A 25957-nucleotide genomic window follows, 5' to 3' on the forward strand; every position below is an offset into this window, starting at 1 on the left:
CAATTAAATGTCAACCCTGCAAAACAAACCTGTTGCATTGTGATTTGAACTTAAAGGAGGCATAAATCTCTGGTCCTTTCTCATGTGTGCTCAGAACAGTCAGTGCAGAATAGCCAAGCTTTCTCAGTGGCAGTATAGAGGGGAGTTAATTTGATCAGAGCTTCAAATATTGTATTTATTACATTTGAATTTGACCACACTGCAAAAACAGCACTGGCTAAATAGAGATGATGGTGCAATGTCCTTTAGCACAGTCTATTTTGGTTCTTTCGCTGCTCTCCTCTGCACAGCAAGCAATGATGTCCCAGGCCTGACCATCTCATTAGGGGGAACAGGCCAGTGCTGCATGGCAGGAGTCAGTAGGGGTGACAGGCTGTTCTCCTGCTTTGAGTTTCCCAGTCTGATGGCAGTGAACCCACTTCCAGCTGGGGTGGCTGGAAGCCACCTTCAGCATTCATCCCAAACCAGGCTGGAGCTCATCTCTGCGGAACCCAAACCACCCACTTCTCCCTGTGGCACTGCACAGCAGGGTCTCACTCCAGTAGCCTTGGTTTAACTCTGGACATATAGAAAGTCATAACTGAACTCCTTGAACTTCATTATGCTGAAAGGTATGTATGTGTTTGCAAGCTGCTCTATTTAGGTGGGGCCATCTTTTGGTTTCCAAGGGCTTTTTATCTGTGGAAATAGTGAAGCAAGGACAGACCTGTACCTAGAAGGCCTGCTGTTCCCAGGTCATTAAGGGAAGGGGGGGAGAGCACTATAGCAGATCTTCCTGCATACAGCGGTTACAACAGTTGGAAATCAATGAGTCTTAAAGGAATTAGAGGGTATCAGCGAAATTCATCCAAAACTGTAAAGTAGCAGAGGGAGACCATTCAGAGAGTAGATTACAGAATAAAATGGAGTAAACTCCCATGACTCCCATGGTATATTTACACAGATTGTACAAAGCTTGTGTATTTACACAGGAAGTGCAAAGCTTGTTGGACTTTTTCACCATTGCTGTTCTGGAGTCACTGTTTCTCTTAGGATCTTCGCTGTTTGCAGCAGCTCAAGTCTCACATTGCCATTCTTGCCCTCCTGCTCCCCTGCAAGAGCTTCAGAGCAAAGGGTTTGCAGCAACATCTCTGAATTCTGTGGATTTTGTGAAGGTCAAGAAAAAAGAAAAGCCTTTCATTAGAACTCTTAATAGCATACATTATAGCATAAAATAAATGATATTTACACAGTGAAGAGTAGCTAAAAGATAATGTTTATGCTTTTCCCCTTCCTCCAAGGAGTATTTTTTATATATATAGTTTTTGGGTTGCATTCACTTTGTATTAGGATTTCATGTTCTCCTCTGACTGATTGCTCTTTCAGTCTGAGTCAGTGGATATGACCTTAGGATGATATTTGCAGAGAGGCAATGACTGCAATAGCTGTGTGTTCTTCCAAAGCTCACTGGTATGGCAGGTCTGGGCTGAGTCACCAGATACCTGAAATAAGGCTTAGGACCCTAATACAGGGTGTTCCCCATTGTGATCATATCATGTTTCCAGAAGAGTGAGGGCTCCATTTTGATTGCTTCTGAAAGGTTGAAGCTTTCTGTGAAGAGCTACTGTGCAAACGTGGAGGTTGCACACTGAGTAAAAGTCCACCCCAACTTAGGGGAGAGGATCAGGAGCCGTTGACATGAGCTAAATCCCTCCTGATTATTATGTTCCCAGTAGAGTGCACTCCAAGTATCTACATCTTTGCAACAATGAAGTACTGAGGCAGCAGACTCAGCAAGGAATACTGTATATTGTATTCCCTATCCCTGGGCATGTGTGACACTGCACCTTTTCCCATGCAAGTGCCTCTGGCTCCTTGCCTCTCTCAGGGTACTGTGGCCAAAGCAATCTTTAGTTCTTGCAAAGGAAATTGAAACTGTCTTCCCCTGTGGGAGTTTCTGTCTCCTTGTTGTTTGAACGTGGGTTGTATAGCGGGAGGTGCAGGAGGATTGTTTTTGGTTCTGGCATTTGCATTTAATCTTTGGGAGTGTCTGATGGAAGTGCAGCATGGCACTAGCGAATGCAAAGCAAAGGTCTGCTTACTGGAATACGATTGCGAAAGGGGCAGAGACATGTGCCCTAGGTCTATACTCGCACTGAGAGATACCACCCAAAATATCTTGCTGTCTTTCTATAGTGAAAAAGTTCAGACAAGACACAAGTGACAAGGGAAGAGTTCAAGGTACCTGGCACACACACAGTCTGTGGCAAAGTATTGCAGGGTTGCTCTGCTTTAAGCATAAGAAATTGTCAGCAGGAAACCTAATCAAACAGGTGCCATGCAACTTCATAATGCAAGAAGTCCCCTTGGCTGGATCTTTTTGCATCTCATATCCGTGTGCATTCAGCAGTTACTACTGTTACATGCTGAAAACTGTACCTATGAACGGCAGACAGAAATGAGGTGGTTAGGTTACCTCCTGGAGCCACATTTTCTGTCCAGGAACTGTCACTGTTACAACTAGTCAGTATTTTCTTACCTTCAGAACAGGCACTGCTGAGCCAAGCGTCTGGGTGCAGCAGAGGTGGTCGCTGCTGGGAGTTACAGGCTAAGGATGAGAATACACTCAGTGTTGTGACCGTTCTCACCTGTATTTCGTCGTGTGCTGGCAAATGCGTTGCCAGCTTTGCACACAGAACAAGTCTTTAACTAGGTGAAAGGCCTCCAAGGATGCACAAATGAACTTTATTTTTCCACAAGCCTTAGCCACCTGATTAATTTGCGCTTTAATAGAAAATAGCGCTTAGTGGAACTGAAGGGCTACTCAATTCAAGTAACTGTATTAGCGGCTGCAAACAAATCCAAAAATAAAACATGTTAAATGTGCTTTCCTGACCTGGCTTCTGATGGCTATTTTGAGGAAACATAAAAAATAAAGAGAACCTTGTTGTTCACTTAGCCATTTACTATTTTTATATGGTTGTCCTTTGTCTTCTCTCAGATTCAATTCTTTTTTATTGCTCCCTGTTTGTGAGACCCTAGCTGACTCCCCCATCAGCATGAGTTGGCTATTTCCATCATTTTCTATTTAAAAAGAAAGCAAACAGATCTAATGTGCAGTGTCTGAGTTTGAAGTCTGTCCCAGAAAATGGCATGAATTTATGTATTTATTTTTGCAGGTGACATTTTGTAATCTCTTGGAATTTCTCAGGGTTAAGTTGAAAATGCAAATTCATTACTGGGTGAGTCCCAGGGGAAATATTAACAAATCTGATGCAATGCTAATAAATCATAATGATTGTTATTATTATGCTTTGGATGTGTTGTAATAAAGACACGACATTGTTTTGGGAAAAAAAAAAAAAAAAAAAAAACTCAGCCTCCAAGTGTATGATTTCATGACTGTGTAGTAATATTTCTGTAATTAGTTTTTCAAACTTCTATGAGGTCTTCCTCTGAGGATAAGAAAGTATTTCACAGATACTGATTAAATAAAGTCCTATTTGTCAATCTCTATCCATATAAGTAACCTTGTTGGCTTCCTGACTATGAAGAAATCTGAACTCCTCTCTGAAGTTAATGCATTTGGTTATTCACTGACGCAGATGAGACACAGAGGAGTTAAATGTTTTACTCAAGAGAAAAGTGAGAGTCAGTGGTATGTAAAAATAGATCTTCAGAAGCACTTCTATTAGAAAAGGGTGCAGCAGCCTTCATAGGTGCTCCAAATACATCAAATCCCTGATGTCCACAGTGATGCGTTCCTCCAGAAATGGGCACTTAATGCTGCCTGGTCTGTCCAGAGTCATGCACCAAGGGAGACATTCATGCAAAAAGCTCCTCCATAGTGGAGCTTCTCTCCCACTCTCCAGCTACAGCTGGCAGTCCTGCTCCATGACCTACCAGCCTGTGGCATTTGGTTTGCTGAAATTTGGATTGGGGGAAGAGGCTACAGTGCTGTGCTGAGCTGGGCAGGCACCAGAGGACCCTGCACCAAAAGCAGCCACACAGCCATGGCCCTTGCCACTTCATGCTGTGTGTCTTGCATGTCTCTGTACAGATGCAAACATCTGGTGCAGTGCACAGCTTGAATAGTCTGATCTGTATAATGCTAAAGAAAAGCAAGGCATGGGCCAGGACTTATGGTGACATGTTCCTAATTTCTTGTATGCCCCAGGACTCAGAGTATGCTTCATACAGTTTCTGTGTGGGAAGGATGCACTAGGCATTGCAAAGAAAACCAGGAGTGTGGGAGGGAGGGAAGTGCAGTGTGCTTGGTGTGAATGACATGGGTTACCTCCTGCAATGTTCATAGCTGCTGGGACCTTGAGCTCCAGTGTCTTTTTTTTCTGATTAAATAGCCCTTACTGGAAGACTTACACACCCTTGCCTTTTCCAAGTCTGAATCTGCAATGAAGTATCAGCATTGTTCCTTGAGTTCAGTGGGTCATCATGCAGGCCATAAGAGTGCCAAGGGTGTGGATCTGATGAGAGGCTGCCAAAAAGAAAAGCAGAAGGGTTAGATCTGGGAGATATTCACTCTTGTTTTTAAGGCAAGGCTGATTGCAATCTTAAAGTAATATCAGGAAAAAAAGTGTTGGGTGTTGTTTAAAAGTTACAGAGGGTTGGCTGACATGCTGTCAGGGGTGTAGGAGTTTCACACCCACTCAATGACAACATCCATGGCTCCTTTGTCTGCCTCAGTAATTGCTGAATGTCCTTAACTTTGGACAAAGCAATTGCCCTAGAACTGGCGATGAGGGGTAGATCATTTTTCGGGCAGCAGAGAAGAGGGATGTGTCATGGAATGGCTATCTTCTTGTGCTGGAGCACGTCGGATTGAAGAACAGACATGGAGAAGGAATGATGCTGGTCCTGAAAGACCCTAAATGCAAAGCAGGTAAGTTGGAAGGGATCATGTAGGAGTGGATGATGCTAAATTGGTTCTCTTCCAGATTGCTCTTGACAAGCCTTGGATGGGGTTGTTTATGCAGTGACAGGGTGAGTACAACTAGCCTGAGGCTCAACAAGGTGTTCTGAAAGGAAACGAGACCTGTTGCAATCCAGGCTTTATTCTTTTAAAATGCAATGTTTTGTCACAGGAATTAATGAAATAGGAGCTGAAGGAAAAAGCATAGGCATCATTTTGATTCTGTATTATGCTGTATTATACTTCATTCATCATATTAGCTAGACAAATACACAGTAACCATCCCAAACGGAGGATTATGCCCATGTTCCAGTTAATCCAGCCGTGTCAGCTCTCCTGTATGTGCCTGACTATTTCTTATGATCAGAGCTCTCTCTTCCTTTGCCAGTTTGCCCTATAACACATGTGGGGACAATGGCTGCCATTTCACTATTATGGCCGAAGGCAGTGTTGTCTTTGAGGGTCTTGTCTTCTACATTTAACTGCTTTGAGAGCTGTTCTTCTCCAGTAGTAAGCTCTTATAAATATTACTTGGAACAGGTTCACAGCTGCTTTTGTCATCTTTGGAATTCTGAAGTTTCAAACCTTGTAGCCTTAAAAATGCACAAACCACTCTAAAACATTACAAAATACCCACAGTAATGTTTTCCTGTTTCATTTAATGTGCAGCAGCTAAAGGAAAAGTAAATTGAGCTCCCTTCACCCAAGTAAATAAAACTCTCCAGGACAACATATTTTACTTCAGAATTATATGGTAATTTCTTTTCTTTTTTTTTCTTTAGGTTCCAGAAACATGTCCATATATGGTCTACTTGTCAGGGACAATAAATAATGATGTAATAGAAAGGTCAACTTTGTGTCATTTAGTTACAGGATGCTTGATGAAGTGAAGTTCCTCAGATTAATGCAACAAAGAAGAACTTTAGAATGGGAAAAAGTTTCAGCAGTACATCTTCAAGCAGGAAATCTGAGATTCAGAACAACTTATATTTTGGCTTGTATTCGCTGATCATGGGGTGATCCAGAAATAAACTCCAGGCTTCAAAGCGAGAGTGTTTCAAAGCTGTCCTGCAGTTGATCGAAACATCCAGGCAAAGCAGGGAGATGAATACCAACAAGGATTTTCTGAACTAAGACTTAATCAAGGAGATAACTAATTTCAACAATATTATTACCCTTTTATTTCAGAACAAAAAGGTAATGCGAATATGCATGTTTTGAACTTATTTAGCATTTTCAATCTGTCTTTTCTATTTGCTATATCTGTGTAAATGCTTATTCCTACAGCAGTTTGTAACCTAACACCCTAACACAGTTTTGGGAGGTTTTGTGGTTTCCTTTTGTGTTTTTATTTATTTATTTATTTGTTTGTTTATTTATTTATTTTTACAAATAAGCCATACAACACTCACTAGTGTTAAGCAGAGCTGTAGTTCTGTCATTTCCTTATTTTTCTTTTACTTGCAGGTGATGCTTTTATCTTTATCCCTTAGAATAGCTTGCTCAGAAATAATTGTTGTTATTATGACATGAAAAGGTAAAACATAGTGTGCAAGGCACAGTGCAGAAAAAAGATGTCATCAGCAAATAATTTCTTTCATTTTTAAATTTCCAGTTGGTATGACACAAAGCTAATATTGCACTTATTGCTGTGTGAATTAATGCTTTCTGAGAAGAAATAAAAGCATGCAGGTGTATGTATTTCCAGTAAAGATTTTGCACAGAATCACAACTTGATGGCATCATAACCCAAGCCAGACTGATAGGTGACCTGTTTTGACAGCTGGGGCTGGACAAGTAGATTTGTTTGTTTGGAGGATTCCTTTGGGAAGCCTGGCTTTGATCCTCCAGCACTGTGCTATAACTTGACCAGTCTGCATAAGCTGTCATTACAAAATGTGTTTGCCTCTCACTGCAGCTGGACTGCATGATGTGTTGTGCTTCTCATGCCCCAGCTCTGACAGGTCTGATAGGCACTGGAAATCTTTCTCTTTTTAAAATATCATTTGCCTCCCAGCAGTAGTTAACAATATATTTCAAAAGCTGCAGAGATGTCTGGAAACTGACCTAAAATATAGGAAAAAAAAATATATGACCGCTCTAAGTGCTGTAAATTGGTCTAGTTTCCATTGCCAGCAGAAGATCTGGCCTGAAAGGTGCGGCAGAAAGAGCTGAAGTGGAGGCTTGGATTTCTGGGAAGACTTCCAGCCGTGTTTACCTTCCCCCTGTGTGCTCATGCTGCTTTCAGAAGTAAAGGCAAACACACAGAGTGGTATCTGCAGAACCTGGGGCTCACTCACGCCTTGTGAAAAGCAAAAGGAGCAAACCACTCCTCTTCTCTCCCATTTGCAGCCTTTCAAAGACTTGTTTTTGTTTTTTAGATATGTGGTTTATCTCACCCTGTGCCATAAATACTGAGGTCCTGTATTGAGTTACAAGCTGACCGGGTAAACGAAGTGCAAAGGCAGGCAAAGTCCCTGGCTGTGCTCCCTTAATGACCTTGTCACTCACCTGCCACCCTCCTCTGACAGCAAGAAGTAATTCTGCTAATTCTGCTGCCTGGGGTGCATTGAAGGACAGGCAGCCTTGCTAAGCTTTTCTTGAAGGGAGTGCTATCAATGGGGACCAGTTGTTTCAGATGCTAATGGTGTCGAACAGTGCGCTCCTGCATGTTGAGAGCCAGCTGTAATCCTCGTTGTTTATTTATGCTGCACCAGGAATCGGAGGCCCATTCTGCCAAACACTGGATGTTGACAGAGCCCGCAGTCCAAATATAATAGCATCCTAATTGTGTTTGTCTGTGGCTTTTACCACAATGTGAGTGGTTGCCAGTAGTCAGCTGGGAGCAGTACCTCTGCTTTCAGAGCCAGGTACAGCTGCTCGTCGCATGGTGCGGGCAGCACCTGGGCCTGCCGCCACCATGTCCCTGCTGGCCCTACCTGCTGGGCCCCACATGCAGCTGCAGTACCTCTGTGTGGCACAGACCTGATTGCTACATCAAATAAGCTCACTGAAACCAGGGGAGCAAAATTACAAATCAGGTGGAGATGTTGTTTATGTCAGGAGAGCAGGATCAGGCCCGAGGTGGAAATAATGAGGAATTTAGATCCAGAAGATCTTGTCAGACTGAGGTATTAAGTGGTAGCAGAGGCAGCAATATCCTAAGATGTGTCTTTAACAGGAGAGTTCACTAATGAGGCAATTCAGACCTGAAGGCAGAGTGTTCTTCTGTGACTAATACAGGCACTATAACCACAGCTTTAAAAATCAGGTTCTGTTGTTTTAAAGTACAAGCAATGTGTTGTGCTACCTGTCTGTGAGGATGGGCTCTCGGGCTGCCAGAGGAGTACAGGCCAACGTGCAAACCTCCCACAAAAAAATGGAGATAAAGTGGACAATTAAGCGAGCATTTAATTTCTAGATCTGATTCTAATATTTTAGAAAAGCAGTATTGAGGCAAGTAAATAGATTCATGCTGACTGTAGAAAGATCACTTTGGCTAAACCTTACTTAATCAAATTGGTTCAACCATTCCACCCAAGAAAAAAAATATTTATTTTTTATTTTTCTATTTATTTATTTTTTTTACATCTTTGTTACTGCAGGTGGAAAATAGGTAGCTTATAGCACATTAGCCTAGTGGGCATTTATAAGGTCGTGGTTGGAGGTTCACTGCTGTCCAGCCAAACAGGGCAGCAGCAGGTGAGTGACTGAGCCCAGCCCAGGGGGAAAGGAGGTTAATCTCCATCCTGCTGCTGTGCACCAGCCTCCAGCGGAGGGCATGCACTTGGGCAGCTACCACAGCTTGCATGGTTTACAGCAGCCCCCTACAAACTAAATCTAGATCACTGTGACTCCACAGCTGCCCACTAAAGCATCTCACCAGAGAATGGCTTCAAACCCAACTTGAATAATCTCTGGGAGGGTTCAGGGCAGCCAAGGATGTCTTTGGCTGTCCGCGTGGGCCTGAAAGCTCCTGCAGCCCCTAGATGTGACCCTCACAGCCACACTGCGGTTGTGCCAGTCAGATGAGCAGCACTTAAAGATTTCTCTATTTCAGGCCCCACAACATTTCTGCCTGCAGGATGAGTCAGTGGTGGGAGCTGCTGCCAGCACTGTTGTTTCTGCACTCCATGGGTCTCCTGTCAAAATATTTAGATTAGTGAGGATCACCAACACGTGGGGGAGGTTCTCCCTTTCCTCTCAAGTGGGTGGGACCCATTTAACCCATACAAGAGTAAGAGGATCAAACAGGAACAATCCCCAAGTTAAGAAATGTTCCTTTTCCCTCACTGTGCCTCAACAAGGAAGGAAACAAAAGGAGGGAGAGGAAGATGTCCGGAAATGGCCTTTGTATCTAGATCTGATAGGGGTTTAAAGGGGCACCTAAATCCGGCCAAGTGTGCTGGAGCATGGAGTTGCGTTGTTGCTGCTCTGCCCCTGTGCAATCAGGATGTAGGTGGTGGTGCTGGAGAGGACACATAAGAGGCATCTGTGCCCCATGCTTCACCAGTGCAGGTTCTTCTCAAAGAACACTTCAGATCTATTCTTGCCTCCTCCAAAGAGTCACTGTGCATCACCTTCATTAGGAGCTTAGGATAAGATCCTGCCCTCTCCACTAACAACTGAGTTTAAGTCTCTGAGTCACCACCTGGGCCAGGCCCCTACATCTGGGCACAAAAGTGCTGGATGTTGCAGACAGGCTCTCTGATTCCAACCCGTGGGTTTCACACAGCCACAGCACTCCACTCACTACGTAAGTACTTAGGCTGTGGGACTGTAAGTGTGCTGCCCAGCATGCCAGCAATTGAGCAAGCCAAACAGCAGCAGAATTTGCAAGGAAAACAAGGCTGTGTCATGGGTTTGGGCTAGCCGTGGGCTGGAGTGCAGCCAGAGACAGGTACTGGAGCAGCTGGGGTATGAGGCGACAGCAGCTCTTGTACAGGAACTGTCAGTAGTTTGATGCCTGGTTTCAGTTCCTTGGGACTGCAAGGGGTCAGAACAGAGCTGAAGTGCACCAGCTCACACTAGAGCAGCCTTCAGAAATCTGGGGAGGGGGAGGGGGAAATAAAAAAAATAAAAATGGTTTGCATTATATACAGGAACAAAAGGTTTTATTTTGACAGTTTTCATGACTGCAAAACACATCCTTCATCATTAAGAGTCATAATGTTGATCTGAAATCTGCTGGGCTTCCCTTTCCCACTTCCTCTGGGGCATGCTTGGAGCTTGAGGGGCCGTGGATGTAGCAAACATGACTGTTTCTGAAGTGAAATGCTTAAATCCAAGGTTTTAAGTTTCTTGTGGCTTGATTCAGGCTCTTGCATTTCTTTAAACACTGTGTGTATACATATATACATATATATACATATATATTATGGTTAAAGAAATGACCGTGAGTGTCTTGATGCACGTAGCTATGTCCATTCCCATGTGGGGAGTTATTGTTTCCCCCAGGTCAGGACTGTCTCTCAGCTGTGCACACAGCAGCAAGGGCTGTGGGAGCAGAGCAACCCCCTGGCATAAGCCCCAGGAAGCCAGTCTGCCCTGGGTGACTAAGTGGGAAAGAAAGGTGGAAGCATCACTCCATCAGTGGGGCTCTGGCATGGCAGGGGCGGGGATCCCCATGCTCTGGTATGGTTGCTGGGCCAGGGACTGACACCCCTAGGGGATGAAAGGGGTCCTGACCCCTGGTGGGGGGAGAGGCAGCTTTGTTGAAACCCCACAGATGCACTTAGCCAACCCCTTGCCTATGTGCACCTGTGGGATGCTTCTCCACCATTATATTCTGCTGTGTCCCTGTCCTCCTCTTAAAAGAGCCAAGCTTTCCACCTTATCCCTTGATTTTGGGACTTTGATGGCCAGAATCCTCTCTGGCATCTGGAGTAGATCCTGCTAGAGTATTGTACTGTTCATGGCATTAATTCATCCCTATTACTATTGGAAACACAGCAGTATTTTTGATTGTCTTTGCCTTTTTTGAGTCCATATTATGATGAGGGTTTGCAGTCATTCTGTGATTTCTGAGTGTGCCCTTGTGTTTCCCCCACCTCTCCTTTCCAGATCTCAACCACCAATTTTTAGAAGTGAGTCTTACCATAAGTCTTGAAACTGATGACCTTGAACTTTGTTCTGTGGGCAGCAAAAAATCAGAAGTGAAACTGAGCAGTGTCGTGTCAGAAACTGAACGAGACAAAGAAAGTCACTTCAAAGAATATCTTTGCATGTTGCTCAAGAGATCCCCAGATAGGGTGGAAGAAATTACTCCACAAATTTGCTTTACCCTGGCAGAGAACCTGTGCTTGCAGAAAACAAGCAGAAAGACAAACCTTGTCCCTAAATTTTCTGCAATTAGAATGAGAAATAACATAAAACAAAACAAACAACAGCAAAACACACACAGAATGATGCCCACTGGTGTTGACCTAAATAAACTCACTTCCAGGCTGTATCTCTTTAATCTGACAAGGATTTCCTTTACTGATTCTTCTCTTGAACTGTGGCAACCAGAAAGAGTAGATAAGAACCTGCCTTCCTTGCAGCAGTTCCCTTCCCTGTTTAATCAACAGATAAATCAGCTACTTTATGTGATAGAAAGGAGTTCATTCAGTAAGTTCATGTGCAGATTTTGGATGATGATATTCTCTCCCTGGTGAAGGATTTCTGAAGTGTTTGCCAGTCAGTCCAGTTGAGGGGCAGAGCTGAACAAAAGCACAAGATGGTTGAATTTCTTTGCTAATTCCAGATTTTGATTACTGTAATCCCCCTTTACAGGAAAGCAAAACAAACATAAAGGAATAAAAATGGCTACAACGGCAGCAAATACCCAAAGACAAACAATAGGCTGTGAGGAATACAGCCTGTACGGTAGCTTGAGCGAAGACGAGCTTATAAAAATGGCCATCCAGCAGAGCTTGGAAGAGGACCCGGTGGGCCAGGCAGCTGCCCAGAGCCACCAGAAGTCAGTGGTGGGGGGCCCTGGCGAGGCGGCCACCCCCAGCCGTGGCAGCAGCCACAACCCTCCCTACCAGCTCTACCCTTGGCAAAGGTGAGTGAGCGCCTGCCCAGGCTGGGCCATCTTGCACTGCCCGCCAGCAGGAAAACAGCTTCCCCCGTCAAAACACGTGCTTTCTAATTAATGCTGCTGAGCAGCTTCACGCGCTTGGTCTGCAAGCCTGTCATTAGTTTGAAAGCCAGAGCCTGCTATAAATCCAGTGAGGTCAACAATTTACATCCTCACGGTAAAACGAGAATCTGCCCGGAGCTGTCTGGTTTAAGTAATAAATAAAATGAGAAAGGGGCACTGCTGTGTGCTTTCCTGAAGGAAAGAAGCCCTGCTGAAGCCAGCAGTCCCCCTATCCTACAGGGGCACACGTTGCACCAGGCTTCAGCTTCACCAGAGGGAGCACAACATTTGTTATGGGAAAACATAGGAGAGAGGCCAAAACCAGACATATAAAACAGTGTGAGCTGGATACCTTTTAGATACTGTAGAGGATGAATTTCTTTCTGGTCCCAGGCATGCAGCCTTGGAGGCATCCCCTGCTCTGCCACGCTGGGCTCAGGCAGTGACAGTGGGGACCTGCTGGCAGGGGAAAACCAGACTTTGTTCTTCTTTCAGTCTTTATAAGGCAGATTTCTCGAGGGTAAGGGGATAAAAATGTTAGATAGTCACCCCAAGATCAAGGCAGATACAAAAATAGCCTTTCAAACCTTTTTTTTTTTTTCTTTTTTTTTCTTTTTTTTCAGGGAGGGAGGGGGGGGGGAAGGGAAGGGGAGTGCAGTAACTGAAGTTTCTGTTCCTTCTGCCTTCTCATACCTCTACTGTCCTTGCTTGGTTTCCAAGGCTGGGAGGCTTGGGACAATCTGAGGAGCCGTAAGCATGCCTAACAGCTGCAGAACAAGGATGCTTTACAGAGTGCACTCCTGCTCCGGCTGAAGTTTGTGGCTTCTTGGTGTCATTACAGTGCACTTGCACTGTCAGCTCTGCCGTGGGGACCCAATGCTGGGCGGAACAAGGGCTTCTCTGGCCATTTGGTTCTGTCCTCCTTGGGGGTCCTTGCTATTTTACTGAAAGACTGCATCCACTGCTCTGTGCATTAACTTGTCCTGCCTTTGCTGCAGGCCAGCAGCATTTGACCTTTCAGCACAGCAAAAGCCTTTGCAGCTTTGTAACTCCAGGCTTGGAGAACTGCTGAGCTCTTCCACCACCCCAAGGAGTCAGGTGTCTTCCACCCCCTGCTCAGACCTGCCTGTGTGACACTTGGGGAGGTGACAAATGTCACCTCGCCTCGTGCCTGCTTCCTGTGTGGTGGCGGCAGGGTTAAACTCACTCTTGTCTTATATGGTCATTTGAATCCCCTGACGCTTCCTCAGAGGGCCAAAAATAATCTCGAGCTGAGAGAGCAGCTGAATCCAGCGTAGAACAAGCTGTGGCCATCTGCTTTTATTCAAAGCCCTGACCGGCAGGCTTTCTTGCTCCGTCTCTGCGGATGTGTGTCTCTGTTTCTGCCTCAACATGACCTGTTTCTCCTATTCGGAGTATTTCTCTTTATTTCATTCATGTCATCGCCACTCCAGATTGGCAGCCCAGCCAAGAGGCCGTGCTCAGCCTCCCAGCACAGGAGCAGCCTGGGGGGTCAGGCGAAGGTACGACGGCAGCCTGTGCAGCACAGCCCAGCCCGTGTAAGTGCCTCACCTCCTGCTCCCGCTCCAGACCCCCCTTGCTCTCTTCTCTCCCTTCATCCCTCTCCATCCCTCCAATGCACACTTCCTGGGGACTTTGGGTCACTGGGTAACTCTGGGAAAAAGCAGGGAAAAGAAATATTCTATCACGTTATATAAACAGGGCAGGAAAGTCCTTCAAAGGGATGTTGTATTAATGCTGCATCTTACCTGCCCAAGGGGCAAGGCAGCACATCTGACTTTTGACCGTCCTGGCCACATTTTACTGTTGGCAGAGACCATAAATAAGCTCAGATGACCACAGTCATGGTTGAGGAAAGCAGATAGGCAAGGGGGTAGCCCTGTTCCGTGCCTGGGTGTTGTGGAAGTGTCTGGTCAAAATGGATTTATTACAGCTCTCTGCAGGCAAAGTAAATGAAGGCACCTGCCTTTAGTGGCTAGAGAAATTATTGCAGCAGCATTTCTCTTTGTCCTGCAGAAAACTCCTCCCTGCCTTTTTTATCCCAGTTTGAAACCACTTTCTTCTACCCATCTTTCAAGTCCCTCGCTGGTTGCACGCTTGCAGTGACTACCTTTCCACCACTCTACTTCCTTTCCTTTATCACCCATCTCTGTATTCTCCCCCATACCACCTATCACCCATTCTCCCCCATCTCACCCTGCACCCGGGCTGATCCAGGCTCTGTCCCTTGCTCTCCGCTGACATTGCCCTCCCTGACACGTGAAAATCCCTTTCTGCTAGAACATGGAGCCTCCCTTATCCCCATAACCCGACACCTCCTCTTGGTCCCACTGAAATCACACCCTCATGTTAAGTGTTCTGCACTCCTTGCACACCTCTCTCCTTCTCTGTGTGCAATAACTGGAGGGACAGCTTCTTCTGCATCATCACATAACTCAGTAGGGTTCAGTCCACAGTGTGGGCTGGGATAACACTGATAAACTGCCCGTCCTCTGCTTCCAGGTGAAAGCAGAAGTGTGGCAGGGTAGCTACAGGGGAGCATGCTGTCATGGCTATTTTAGGGCCCTGGTCTCGGAGCCAGGCAGGGCAGATTGTCGGCTTCACCTGGAGAGATGTTGCTCCTTCCTGCTTTCTGCATCTCACCAGGCTGCCAGGAAACTGAGGAGCTTCCTGAACCCTCCTGTACTCCTCTGAACCTCTTCTGCAGTACTCAGAATTGACCCCCCTGTATATCTCTTCTGCAATGTGTATTTATGAGCATGGCTACTGGCATTTGAAATGCAGTAATTCTTTTGATTAGTCTATAAGGTTAAGATTTCATCAGAGATTTGGGCTTCCTCCATAGTCCTAATACACATTTTGTATATTTCTGATGAAATCCAAGCAGCAGAATGGTGACTTTTTTTTTTTTTTTTTTTTTTTTTAGATAGTTTGGTTTGGTTTGTGTTTTGTTTTGTTTTGTATTTTATAACGGCCAACTATGAGCCAAGCAGAAAACAAGGATTTCACATGGAGATTCATTAAACTTTTTGTACTGATCTGGAATTTGCTTGGCTAAAGCATCCACAACCTGATCCAGCAAACCCCTCTTCTTACTCAGGAATCATTTAAGGTCAAGGATCCCAACAGTAGCTTGCTTCATTCAGCATCTAAGGGCTCAAACTGAACAGTAACCGATTCTTCACACATTTTTAACCCTATCACTGATACGAGGTAGGCTGCTTTCACTGAGGTCCCAGCTAATGTGGTGCACCTTGCATTTTCTGCCTGCAAGCACCATGCACGGACTACTGCCATGGCCCACCTGGCATGCTGTAACTCATTAAGCGCCAGTAACTATCGTGTGCTGAATCCTGAGGTCATGGTGAGCAGCCCAGCGTATGTAACGTGAACCTTAGCACAGAACAACAGATGGCTTCAGCAGCCTTGTGCCAGAGGCTGTTACAGACAAAGATCCCCCACCTCCTCCTCCTGTCCCAGCCAAACGCACTGATTGCTGCTGGCTGACTTCAACAAAATGCTGGATTTCCAGCATTTATATAAAAGTCTCTTATCTATAATTTAGCTGTAGTCCTCAGGGTACCCTGAGAATATGAAGATGCAACAGAAGATGGGACCTCAGCCCTGCAGCAGATCAGGTGATTCCTCCTGGCCAGCAGTGGCCAGGACAGCAGCTGCCTGCTCTGGCTGTTATCTCCTCATGCAAAATGCCTGGCTTTGTCCCCTATCTCCCTTCATTCCACTGCTGCTATTTTTGTGACTCTGCTGTCCTGAGACTGCTGCTCCCAGCTCTAGAGATACAAGTGGCACGAAGGACATTTTCATCTGGGGAATGGTGTCTTTCCCCATTCCTTGGCACACTGCTCCTGCAAGCTGCACTAAATGCAGAGGTTGTACCAATGATGTGGGTTATGAGGACTCCCATGCTGAGCTGCTTATTTTTTCCTGTCTTTAGTCTCACTCCAATATGGTATTTTAGACCTCCTGTCATAATTAGTTTCTGTCTGTTCCCAGTATCACTGCCCTCATCTCATACTGGGTTCCTACCTTGGTGATGCTAACACTCTCCCCGAGACACTCACCTCCCTCCCCAGTCTCTGCCTACAAAGCTGCAATATTTTCTCTACAGAGTTAGTGTGAGCTGCAGGCTCCCCTAGGTTTTCAACATCCTCATGTTCTCTGTCTCTGAAAATACAACCCTTGTTCATTTTTTTTGCAAGCCCCCATCAGAACTGGAAGGATGCTTGGGGTGTTTGCTGCCCTGGAGCTTGACAATTTGCTGCCTCAGAATAAGGAAGCAGTGGCTGCCTTCTGCCAGCACAGCCAGGCAGAGAAGGACCAGGCACTGGTGCTGGAAGGAGTAGATTGCCTGCTGGATCTATGCACAATTCAGGCTTGGCAAAGGAAAGGCTTGTCAGAGAGAAGCTCACCTGCAGGCTGCTCCTCATGTGTCACTTCTCAGAGCCATGGAGAACACTCCATGATTTTTCTAGGTTTTCACAGTGACTTTCTTCTTCTACACCCCATGGAAAGAGATCAGCACCTCCAGACTGTTTCTTCTGATCTGTTGTGAATGGCTAAATTAGAGCAAATACATTTCACCTTTAGAGGCCCCGTAGCTAGAAACAAGTAATCTTAGCATATCAGCTGTAGGGGTTCACTGTTTTTGCCAAATGATACAATGATGTGGCTGTCAAAAGCTTATTGGGAATGAAGGAAATGGTAATCAGGTTTTAATCTTGTTTTAAAGAGAACTTGACCCTGTGGTGGCAGCAATCAAGGATGGAGATGAAAAAGCAGTGTGCAACATGATGAAATCAGGAAAAAACCTTTCTGAACCTAATAAGGATGGCTGGATACCCCTACATGAAGCTGCATACTATGGCCAAGTGGGTTGCCTGAGTCTGTTGCAAAAAGGTCAGTGAAATTAAAACTAACTAATTACAAAAGGAGGAAGAAGAATATGAGTATACTAAAAAGCAGAATTAGCACCATCCCTATCCTTTTCTTGGACTGTGTGTGAAGCTTTTCTTCAACCTCTATGAGTGCATATTAAATTTAACATTGTCTTTGAGGATAGTTTAACAGACTTATGCCCATAAGAGCTAGGATCTTCAGGAAAAAGTGATTCCTGGATAGATCTTGCCAAGCCTGAGACTTCTCACAGCAGTCTTGTAGCTGGGACCTTGGCTGTTGCAAACTGCTCAGCCACCACAGCAGACATCAGTGTCGCTTGTTAGCACCAGCTTCAGAGCCAGCCCAGCACCTCTTTCCACCTCTCTGAAAGTGGTTAACTACTGTAATTTGTTTTCAAACTGCTGCTGAAGTGCAGTTACTCAACAGGATTCTGCATCATCAGTGGCCTAAACATTGTAATCTAAGCTAGTGACTGATCAGATTCATAGTAACTTTAGAGTATATTCTTAACTTTGTTTGCTGAAAACAAAAAGAGGAATAAACAAAGGAAACTCACCTAAAACTGTAAGGATGGAAGGGTGATGGTGCTGCAGATACTTGTGCACTACCTGCCATGGTGACTTTGGTCTCTTGGTTTCTTCACAGCGTACCCTGGCACCATTGACCAGCGCACCCTCAATGAGGAGACAGCTCTCTACCTGGCTACCAGCCGGGGCAACCTGGACTGTCTGCTCACCCTGCTGCAGGCTGGGGCCGAGCCCGACATCTCCAACAAGGCCAGAGAAACTCCACTCTACAAAGGTAAGGGTGGTGCTTCCAGGGATGATGAGCTCTTCTGACACCACCAGGGGAGAGCTGTAGGTGCTCGAAGGATCAGACACACCTTGCTCACCTCAGACATCTTGGCTGTCATGCCCTGAGGCTGAAACTCACCAATTAACTCATTTTGCACCCCCTGTCCAACAGTCCTCTATCTCCTATGTCTGACCTGCCATGTCATGGCCTCTCTTTTCATTCACACCAGAGACATTTTAGATGCTGCCCTGGGGGCATAGGCTGTAACGTGGTGCTGAGGGTGGAGTGCATGGTGCTCAGTGGGCTTCTCAGCACAAGGAGTCCATGCAATGTCCCAAACTTCGGGAAAGCAGAAAGCTGGATAGTACTGGAATATGTATGCCTTTCCAAGCAGTTGGTCCTAAGTAGCTGTTCGGTGTGGGAGTGTATCAGCTGTAGACATGCCAGTGATTCATAGACTGGGCCAGGCCAGGCTGTGTGCTACAGGAGATGTATAAAGTTGTAAACAATTCAGTGAAGCAGATGAAGTGTTTAACATGGACATACTACATTGCTGCTGGTCAGAGAGAATGCTTTCTTCAGCAGAACAACATCTGATTTATGATATCACAAGGATTCAGAGGACATGAACTCTCACACCTTTGTGTCCATCCCCTTTGACTGACTGTTTCTGCCATAACTATTTTTAGTGCTCTAAGACATTAAATAGCAGATATTACTGCTTTCAACAGCAACCTTGCCTCCAGCTTTGGATGTCTGGCACTAGACCTGTTTAGTTAAAAATGCCTTAGTTGTAAAATTCTGGCTTACAGTCTGTCAAAGGAAAGTTCTTCTACTCTGGCTGTTCTACTGTGTGTTAAACACACAGCAACAGTGGTAGTAGCAGGTAGCAGTGTTAGCAGTAATAGTAGCAATAATAATAATGTGAACGCACCCTTTAACCAGAGAAAAACTATTCTTCAGAATATACAAGTCTTTATGCAAAACCTTCTGGCCCATCCTCTAATAGAAAGAGTGACAAATTTGAAAGGCAAATTAACCATCCCTTGTGTGTTAACAAATTTAGTTCTGCAGAGCTACCATGCATAGGTGATTATAATAATGTCTATTCAGATCGTTGCTTTCAGTACATGTGAGCGACACCTGTGTATGGAAGAGAAATCCATGTCCATGTCCCAAGGGAAGAATCAAAACCAAAAAAGGACCACTGTGAGAAAAAGGAACTATTATATAAAACAAAACAAAAACAAAAACGCAATTATTATAGAATGTGCTGGCCTACCTCTCTGCACATTGTAGAACAAATGCTACAGGGGGGTTGTAAAAGTTTTTGATTATTCTAGGTGCCTTTAGTTTAGGGTGCCACAGTCGAAGTGTATAATAAGGATCAGAAGCCTCATGATTTGGAATTCAAGAAACAACGTGACAAACTGATGGAATAAAAATCAGTAAAATACTATTAATTACCAAGAAAACACCATTAGCTTGGGATGGTCCTGAGTTGTGAATTGTTGCAGGCTGAGAGAGTGCTACTGACTCACTCTGTTATTATTTTCTAAGGATCTTTTTCTGGCCACTCTTGTGTTTTTGTTTGTTTGTTTGTTTGTTTTTGTTTGTTTTTTGTTTTTTTTTTTTTTTTTGTTGTTGTTTTTTTGTTTTGTTTTGTTTTTGTTTTGTTTTGTTTTCATTTTTTTGTCTATATAGAACTCTATTTGTAGTTCAGAACAATAAGATCTAGAGGCACTTTGCTCAGAATTTGCAAATACAGCATTCAGGTCATGTGATTTCTATGATTTGTTCATTCTTCATAAATTATCTCTCGTCCCTTGTCCCCTCCCTGTGTCACTGTGATGTCCAGCTGGTACAGATGTGCTGGGCCAGACCCTCCTTAGAACTAGGCTTGGCACAAGTTCTGCACATAGCACAGCCTCCCCCAGCTCTGACTGAAGATTGGCTTCACTGCCACATCCCTTCCAAGCCCCAGACAGTGTCATCTGGCAGCAGCCTTAGCCATCATATTGAATGAGATGGTCTTATTCAATATGGCCAAGTTGTGTTATATTGCCTTGTGCTACATGAGGTGGATACCCACAACACCTAATATCTTTTCAAAAGCTTGTACTGATCACTTCTCTTTTCTTCAAAACAGCCTGTGAGCGCAAGAATGCAGAGGCCGCCAGACTTCTGGTACAGTACAATGCCGATACCAATCACCGTTGCAATCGAGGATGGACTGCTCTCCATGAGGCTGTCTCCCGAAACGACCTGGAGATTATTGATATCCTGGTGAAAGGTGGTGCCAAGATTGAGTCTGCAAACTCCTATGGAATCACTTCTTTATTTGTGGCAGCTGAGAGTGGGCAGTTGGAAGCTCTGAGATACCTAGCAAAGTGTGGTGAGTAGAGTTGTGCCCTTGACACACCATTACTCATTTCATCCTTGATACTTCAAAGTTCCCATTACTTTTCCCTGGCTCAGCTTTTCTATCTCCAGACAAAGACTAGCCTGTAGAGCTGCTGAACCCCTGTTGCTCCAGATGGCTGGATTTTGTAGGGTCTTTCAGAGAGCACGATCTAAACAAATGCACTTTAGCATGCATTCAAGGTCACCTACTTCAGGAATTAATATGATGCTCTCTAATTGCTTGACAGCTTTCAAAACCTGTATTGCTGTGCATATATAGCTTAAATCCAATTCATCATAGAAGAAAACTGTAGGTGGTAAGAGATGGCAGAAGTTGAATATTAGCCAGCCCCATCTGCTCATGAACATGTACACTGATGGGCATGGTTATCTCTCCTCCACTAATGAATCCTGCTGGAAATAGATAGAGCACTATTGTATAGTTAATGGATTTACACCTAGGAGAAGCAGACAGTCTCCCTGATGTTTATGAGTTTAAACATATAAGCAGCATGAATTTTTTTCTAGCTTACACAAAATCTAACTTCTACTGCTCCAGACATGTAAAACAGCTTTACAATAAGCACAGACTTTTTTACTACCGTTCTGAAGAATATTTTATTATTGCTGTGGACTACTACCTTCGATGTAGGTAAGAATTAAGTCCTGCACTTGTGAAATGAGAGTTAAACAGCAATGAAGATAAGAAAAACTTCTAAATCAGAACCGCTAAGAAATATATGAGAGTCAGGGAGAAAAAAAAAAAAAAAAAAGAAAAAAAAAAGTGTTCTGTTGTCCAGCTAACATTGTCAAGTCAGTTTTATATGACCATTTAGTCCATCAGACTGCCTACAATTTTAGAAACTAAGATGGAATGTGATTTATGTTTCAACTTTGATAGATATTATGAGTTTCTTAAAGTTCAATTTTGAGAAAAATACACAAGAGAAAATCCAATAAAACTGTCCAGTTTTTTCAAGCCCTCAAAAGCTCCTCTGAGAATCCCAGAAATGATATCACTGCATTGTTTACAATGAGCAATGTTCATCATAAAAAAGGTATCTTTTTCATTTCTTTTTCATTAAGAACTTAGTCCTGTGTTATGTTTTGTCACTGCAATTCTCCTGATGTTTCCAGCTACAACATCTTCAAAGGGCCAAACACAACACAGATGTTTCATTTTGGGGTGAGAGCATAGGGAAATGTTCTCTTTGGCAGGGATTTTTCATGATCAAACGGGAGACTGATTGACTCCTTTATTGGCGTTTAGAAGCAAAACTCCAGTGAACTGTCACTCCCATTTAGGATGCACATAGAGCAGCCTTTCCCAGGACAGCATGGTAGAGTATATTGCAGTCAAAACTCAGTCTGCCAGGCCTTAAATATCTAGCACAGAAAAAAAAAAAGCAAGATTCCAAACTATTTGTGGCCAAATAGTACCAGGGATTGGTTTATTCTTGCTTGTTGTTTATTAAGACAAGCACCCACTAGAGTACATGAAAAAGTGCCCCAAATACTCTAGTAGCTCATCAATAATACTTATCTTTTCTTAGGTAAAATTCACCATTTGGGGCCTAAGTTGAAGCCTCATAAAATGGAAAGATAAAGCTTTAGGTGCTAAGTTTTTAAATGAAATATTCATTAACTAAGACTTGCCCAAATGAAAGCTGATTAGAATTCTTGTTCATAACTATGCAGATGTCTTTATAAAATCCTATTTTAAACTGTATATATACAAAAATTGAAATATATTATAAATAGTATAAATGTACATACGTATGTAACTACATAAATATATAGATTATAAGCAATTTCAAAATGAAATAAATATATAAATCATAAATACATAATCATAGAATAATTTACTTTGGAGAGCTACTATTGAGGTAATTTAGTCCACACTTCTGCTCAGGAATATTATATATACATAGTGTAAATATCTAAGTACTAATGGAATCATTGTGTCCAAAGACAAGGCCATGTTAAATAAAGAACAAGCATATTTTAAAGCATTGTCTTTGAGATACAGCTGAATGGAGCCTCCATTCATAACTGGGATCTCATGTTTGACACCCACTGTGTGTTTTATCCTGAGAATATCTCTGCTTTCCTAGAGTGCATTGTCACTTTATCACTTTACTTTTCCCAGCAGTCTCTGAGTAAGAGTATGATTCCCTGTTTAAACTCTCCCTCATAAAATTCACATCATAGTAAAATCCAGTGGAGATCTATAACTGTATCACATTGTCATTTTGCTGTGATAAGACTTCATTCACATCCTCCTTCTGCACATGGTGTAGCTCCAGTGTCATGGAGATTTGTGTGTTCATTCAAAGTATGTTGCTCCCCATCTTATTTTAACCTTCTGGTGCTACAAAGATGTTCTTCCTTCCTAGGTGCTGATATAAACACTCAAGCCAGTGATAATGCCTCTGCTCTTTATGAAGCTTGTAAAAATGGACATGTACCTATTGTGGAGTTTCTTTTGTCCCAAGGAGCTGATGCTAACAGAGCCAATAAGGATGGCCTGTTACCTCTTCACATAGCAGCCAAAAAAGGGATTTGCGAGTAAGTTTTAGTTAATTTCATAATTTCATCTTTTAGATAAAAATACGAAGTCCTTATGAAAAGGAGAACATAATGTTCCAGATCCAATTCTGAGCACTGCAAGCAAGGGAGCTGCCGCTTTCAGAGCTTAGGCTGGAAATCATAAACTGAACAGAGTGTGTTTTCCGGATGGGGTGGTGTGAGCAAGGATGTGAGGTGAAAGGTCCCTTTAGCTTTGACAAGACGTCACCTATTACAGCTAAATAACCTCATGTATCTTGAGAGTGGATTAAACTGAGCCTCACAAAATATGCTTGAGAAAGAATAAAAAAGCATCTGTATAGCAGGTTAGTACTCAATAGCTATGACAACATAGCCTAGTCTGCAATCATTTTCCTACATAAATAAGCCCGTAGTAATTTTTCTCCACAAGCATAACATGCTGCATTCATCTCTGGTGTGTTCAGGTTTTATTAGCCATAATTCAGCTGCTGACAGCAGGAAGTGGTTAAATGAATCTTTAGGGCATTAGTGAGATTGTTGCTAGACTATGGTGTCCAGTTCTGGTATCCTGCCTTTTAGAAGGCTTTCAGGAAATTGGAAAAGCTTCAGAAAAGAAGTACAAGGATCACCCAAGGTCTGGAAAACATGCTTGTTAGTGAGTGATTAAACACTCTTTCATGGAACAGACAAATTCATAAAAAGATACTTTTTTCTTTTTTTAAATTAAATGTCTTTGGGATAGAACTGATTATATTCTGTAAACACTGAGAAAAGTACCTAATGGAAAAAATGATCTGGAATTGAGCAGATTTACCAGTCCTCTGAAGTATTTTTTTCTAATGGGAGAACACGGTCCTGCCTGAAATAAATGACAGCAGTTTAGGAGATGTTGTCTAGGGGTGGGATTGTTGTGCTGTCATGTAAGTAGTGCTTCCCTGTCTCTTTCAAGACCCAATAGGAACTGACATTGCAACCTGCTTATGAGTCTGAATTCCTGAGCATTTCTTTCTGATCCCAGGGTGAGCTCTAGCTAACACCCCTGGTTGCAGTGACAGACCCCTTTGGTGACTTGAGTGGACTCTTCTGACTATAGCAATTTCCGTCAAAATCCTTTAAGCAGTGATGAAAAGAGGGAGTACGTCCAGCTACAGAGGCTGTTTCTAGATAGTAAAGCTATCTTTGCAGACTGCTATAGCAGATTCTTATGTATTTCACAATGTCTTTTTACTTCACAATGAAAACTTTTGACAGCACTACACCTCCCCACAGTATCTTTTCTCTTACCATTTTGGCCCATTTGGGAATCCCAATTACACTTCTCAAATCACTTTCGTAGACCTGAGGATATTTATTTTGTGCAATTGCAGTAGGCCTGCTTCTTTGTGGAAGCTGTATTCAGAGGGCAGCCCAGTGTGAATTTACGTAATTGGTTTATATGCTTCTAGCATGTACATAAATATCTTGCATAGACTAATACAGGCACAATTCAACATTTTCTCCGGGGTTTGACTTACAAAGACAGTTTCTTGAAAACAAATGCATTTTAGATGAGAAATGTGCCAGAGACAAAAACCAGCTCCAGTCGCTCACTTTCAAAAAAGTTAATCCAACAGTACAGTAAATTGATCCGAATCCAATCTGTATAGAGAGTCCAGACCAGCTCTCTTAATCTATTCTTCCCCTCAGTAGATCCACACCACAATCTGAAAACAAATTTACATGGAAAGTCAGCAACCTGAGTCCATCCATATATTATGAAATAAAGGGCCTAATTCAGAGGTCATGTCTATCCTTGCTAACACTGAGCAGCATAAATGAGACCAGAATTCAGCTCAAACTCTGTGTTTGTTCACTTGCAAAAGTCTGAGCAAAAATTTTTGTGCACAACTGCCCAACTGCTGCAAACAGAACTGCAAGAGGATGAAAAAAATAAAAAGATCTCTTATAAATATTTATCTAAATGACAAAGCTTTAGCCCAATTGGCTGATTGTTCTTAATTCCTTTGGTATTCGGTAAAATAACACCCTTCATGGTGACCTCTCTTTGTTGTATTCCTGCAGATTTAATACGTAATTCTGCAGGAATTCCACGCTTCAACTTTTTGCCAGAGCATGAAGGCTCCCTACCATCAAAAAGCAAAGAATGTAGTCTCAGGGCTCAACTGTCAACTCTTGTAGCTTGGTGTTTGTTTATTTTAAATGACACCTTGTCAATACTGACATGAAATTCATAAGGGTCATCTCATCAGCTGTAGGACTGAAGGCTCAGTCTTTCACAGGATCATTCAATGCATCACAAGCAAAGTTTTTTCCTGAGACTAGGGCTTATATTTTACTTAGTTCGATATGTAAATATACGTTTGAGGGCCTAGTGCTGGAACCGGCCGTTGAAGCCCAGCTGAAGATGTGCCATATTTTAAAGGAGAGAGGCACTACTCATCAGGAAACTGAGCTCTGCATGTTTGTTAGAAGAGCTGTTGAATGCCAGGTAGAGTCATCTGCATGAGAGGAAGAGGAGGAGGTGCTTAACTTTCTGTCTGCCACAAGTCCCTTTTTTAGATGTCCCTGTCTCTGCCGGCATCCCATAGGGAGCATGGGCATCTCCTGGCATAGCAGGCAGGCTCAGGTTGGATGGTCCATACTCTCTTCCTAGATCTATCTTAGGGTGACTGTCTGTATTTACAGAATCAGGATAGCACCTTAGCTAAAACACACAACTTTATGAGCAGGAAACCAGGGTTTAACCCATGGGTCTGGTTATGTAGCTCCAGTGACACTTGTGGTGACATAAAATGCTCATGGGTTTGCAATGGCAGGGGCCTTGTACATCATATATTTGAAAATCTGATTACGTAATGAGAGCAGCATGATTTATGTTGCAGTGCTAAAGGCTGCATCACACTTTCCAATAGCAATCCCTGGTTACTGGGGTTTAGGACTTGGCTGTACATTTTTTCTCCCTGGGCTAAAAGCATGGCAACCAGCCTAGAAAATATTTGTGTTTCTTTTTCTCCCCTTTCCTAATTATCTTTTTGGCTCCCCATGATCTGGGATGGATGTTGATAGCCCCATGGATTTGCCACAGCCAAAAGCTGCACAGTGAGGTCCTCCAGGACGGGGCTCAATCAAGGGTAATAACTGAACTGTAAAATCTGTCATGGAGGTCTGGAAACCAAATATATAGTTTATCCCAGCTCTGTCCCACAGAGAAAGGTTTGATTTCATCCTTTTTCTGG

At 43.5% G+C, this 25957-nt stretch overlaps 1 protein-coding gene across 2 annotated transcripts in view; it reads left to right on the forward strand.

Annotated features, from left to right (window-relative positions):
* The first annotated feature begins 5691 nt into the window (after nucleotides 1-5691).
* ASB2 (ankyrin repeat and SOCS box containing 2) overlaps nucleotides 5692-25957 on the forward strand; it is a 30223-nt gene continuing 9957 nt past the window's right edge. Inside the window, exons 1-7 of one of the 2 annotated variants that reach the window (XM_082762528.1) lie at nucleotides 5692-6106; nucleotides 11684-11957; nucleotides 13490-13594; nucleotides 16807-16973; nucleotides 17619-17774; nucleotides 19918-20163; nucleotides 22568-22739. In XM_082762528.1, coding sequence (XP_082618654.1) covers nucleotides 11713-11957; nucleotides 13490-13594; nucleotides 16807-16973; nucleotides 17619-17774; nucleotides 19918-20163; nucleotides 22568-22739 — 1091 coding nt within the window. In that variant the 5' untranslated portion in view covers nucleotides 5692-6106; nucleotides 11684-11712. The remainder of the gene's footprint in view (nucleotides 6107-11683; nucleotides 11958-13489; nucleotides 13595-16806; nucleotides 16974-17618; nucleotides 17775-19917; nucleotides 20164-22567; nucleotides 22740-25957) is intronic. The other variant, XM_082762529.1, reaches the window with a different exon arrangement.

Source organism: Aythya marila (genome assembly GCF_965140915.1).
Source record: "Aythya marila genome assembly, chromosome: 5".
Lineage (NCBI taxonomy): Eukaryota > Metazoa > Chordata > Aves > Anseriformes > Anatidae > Aythya > Aythya marila.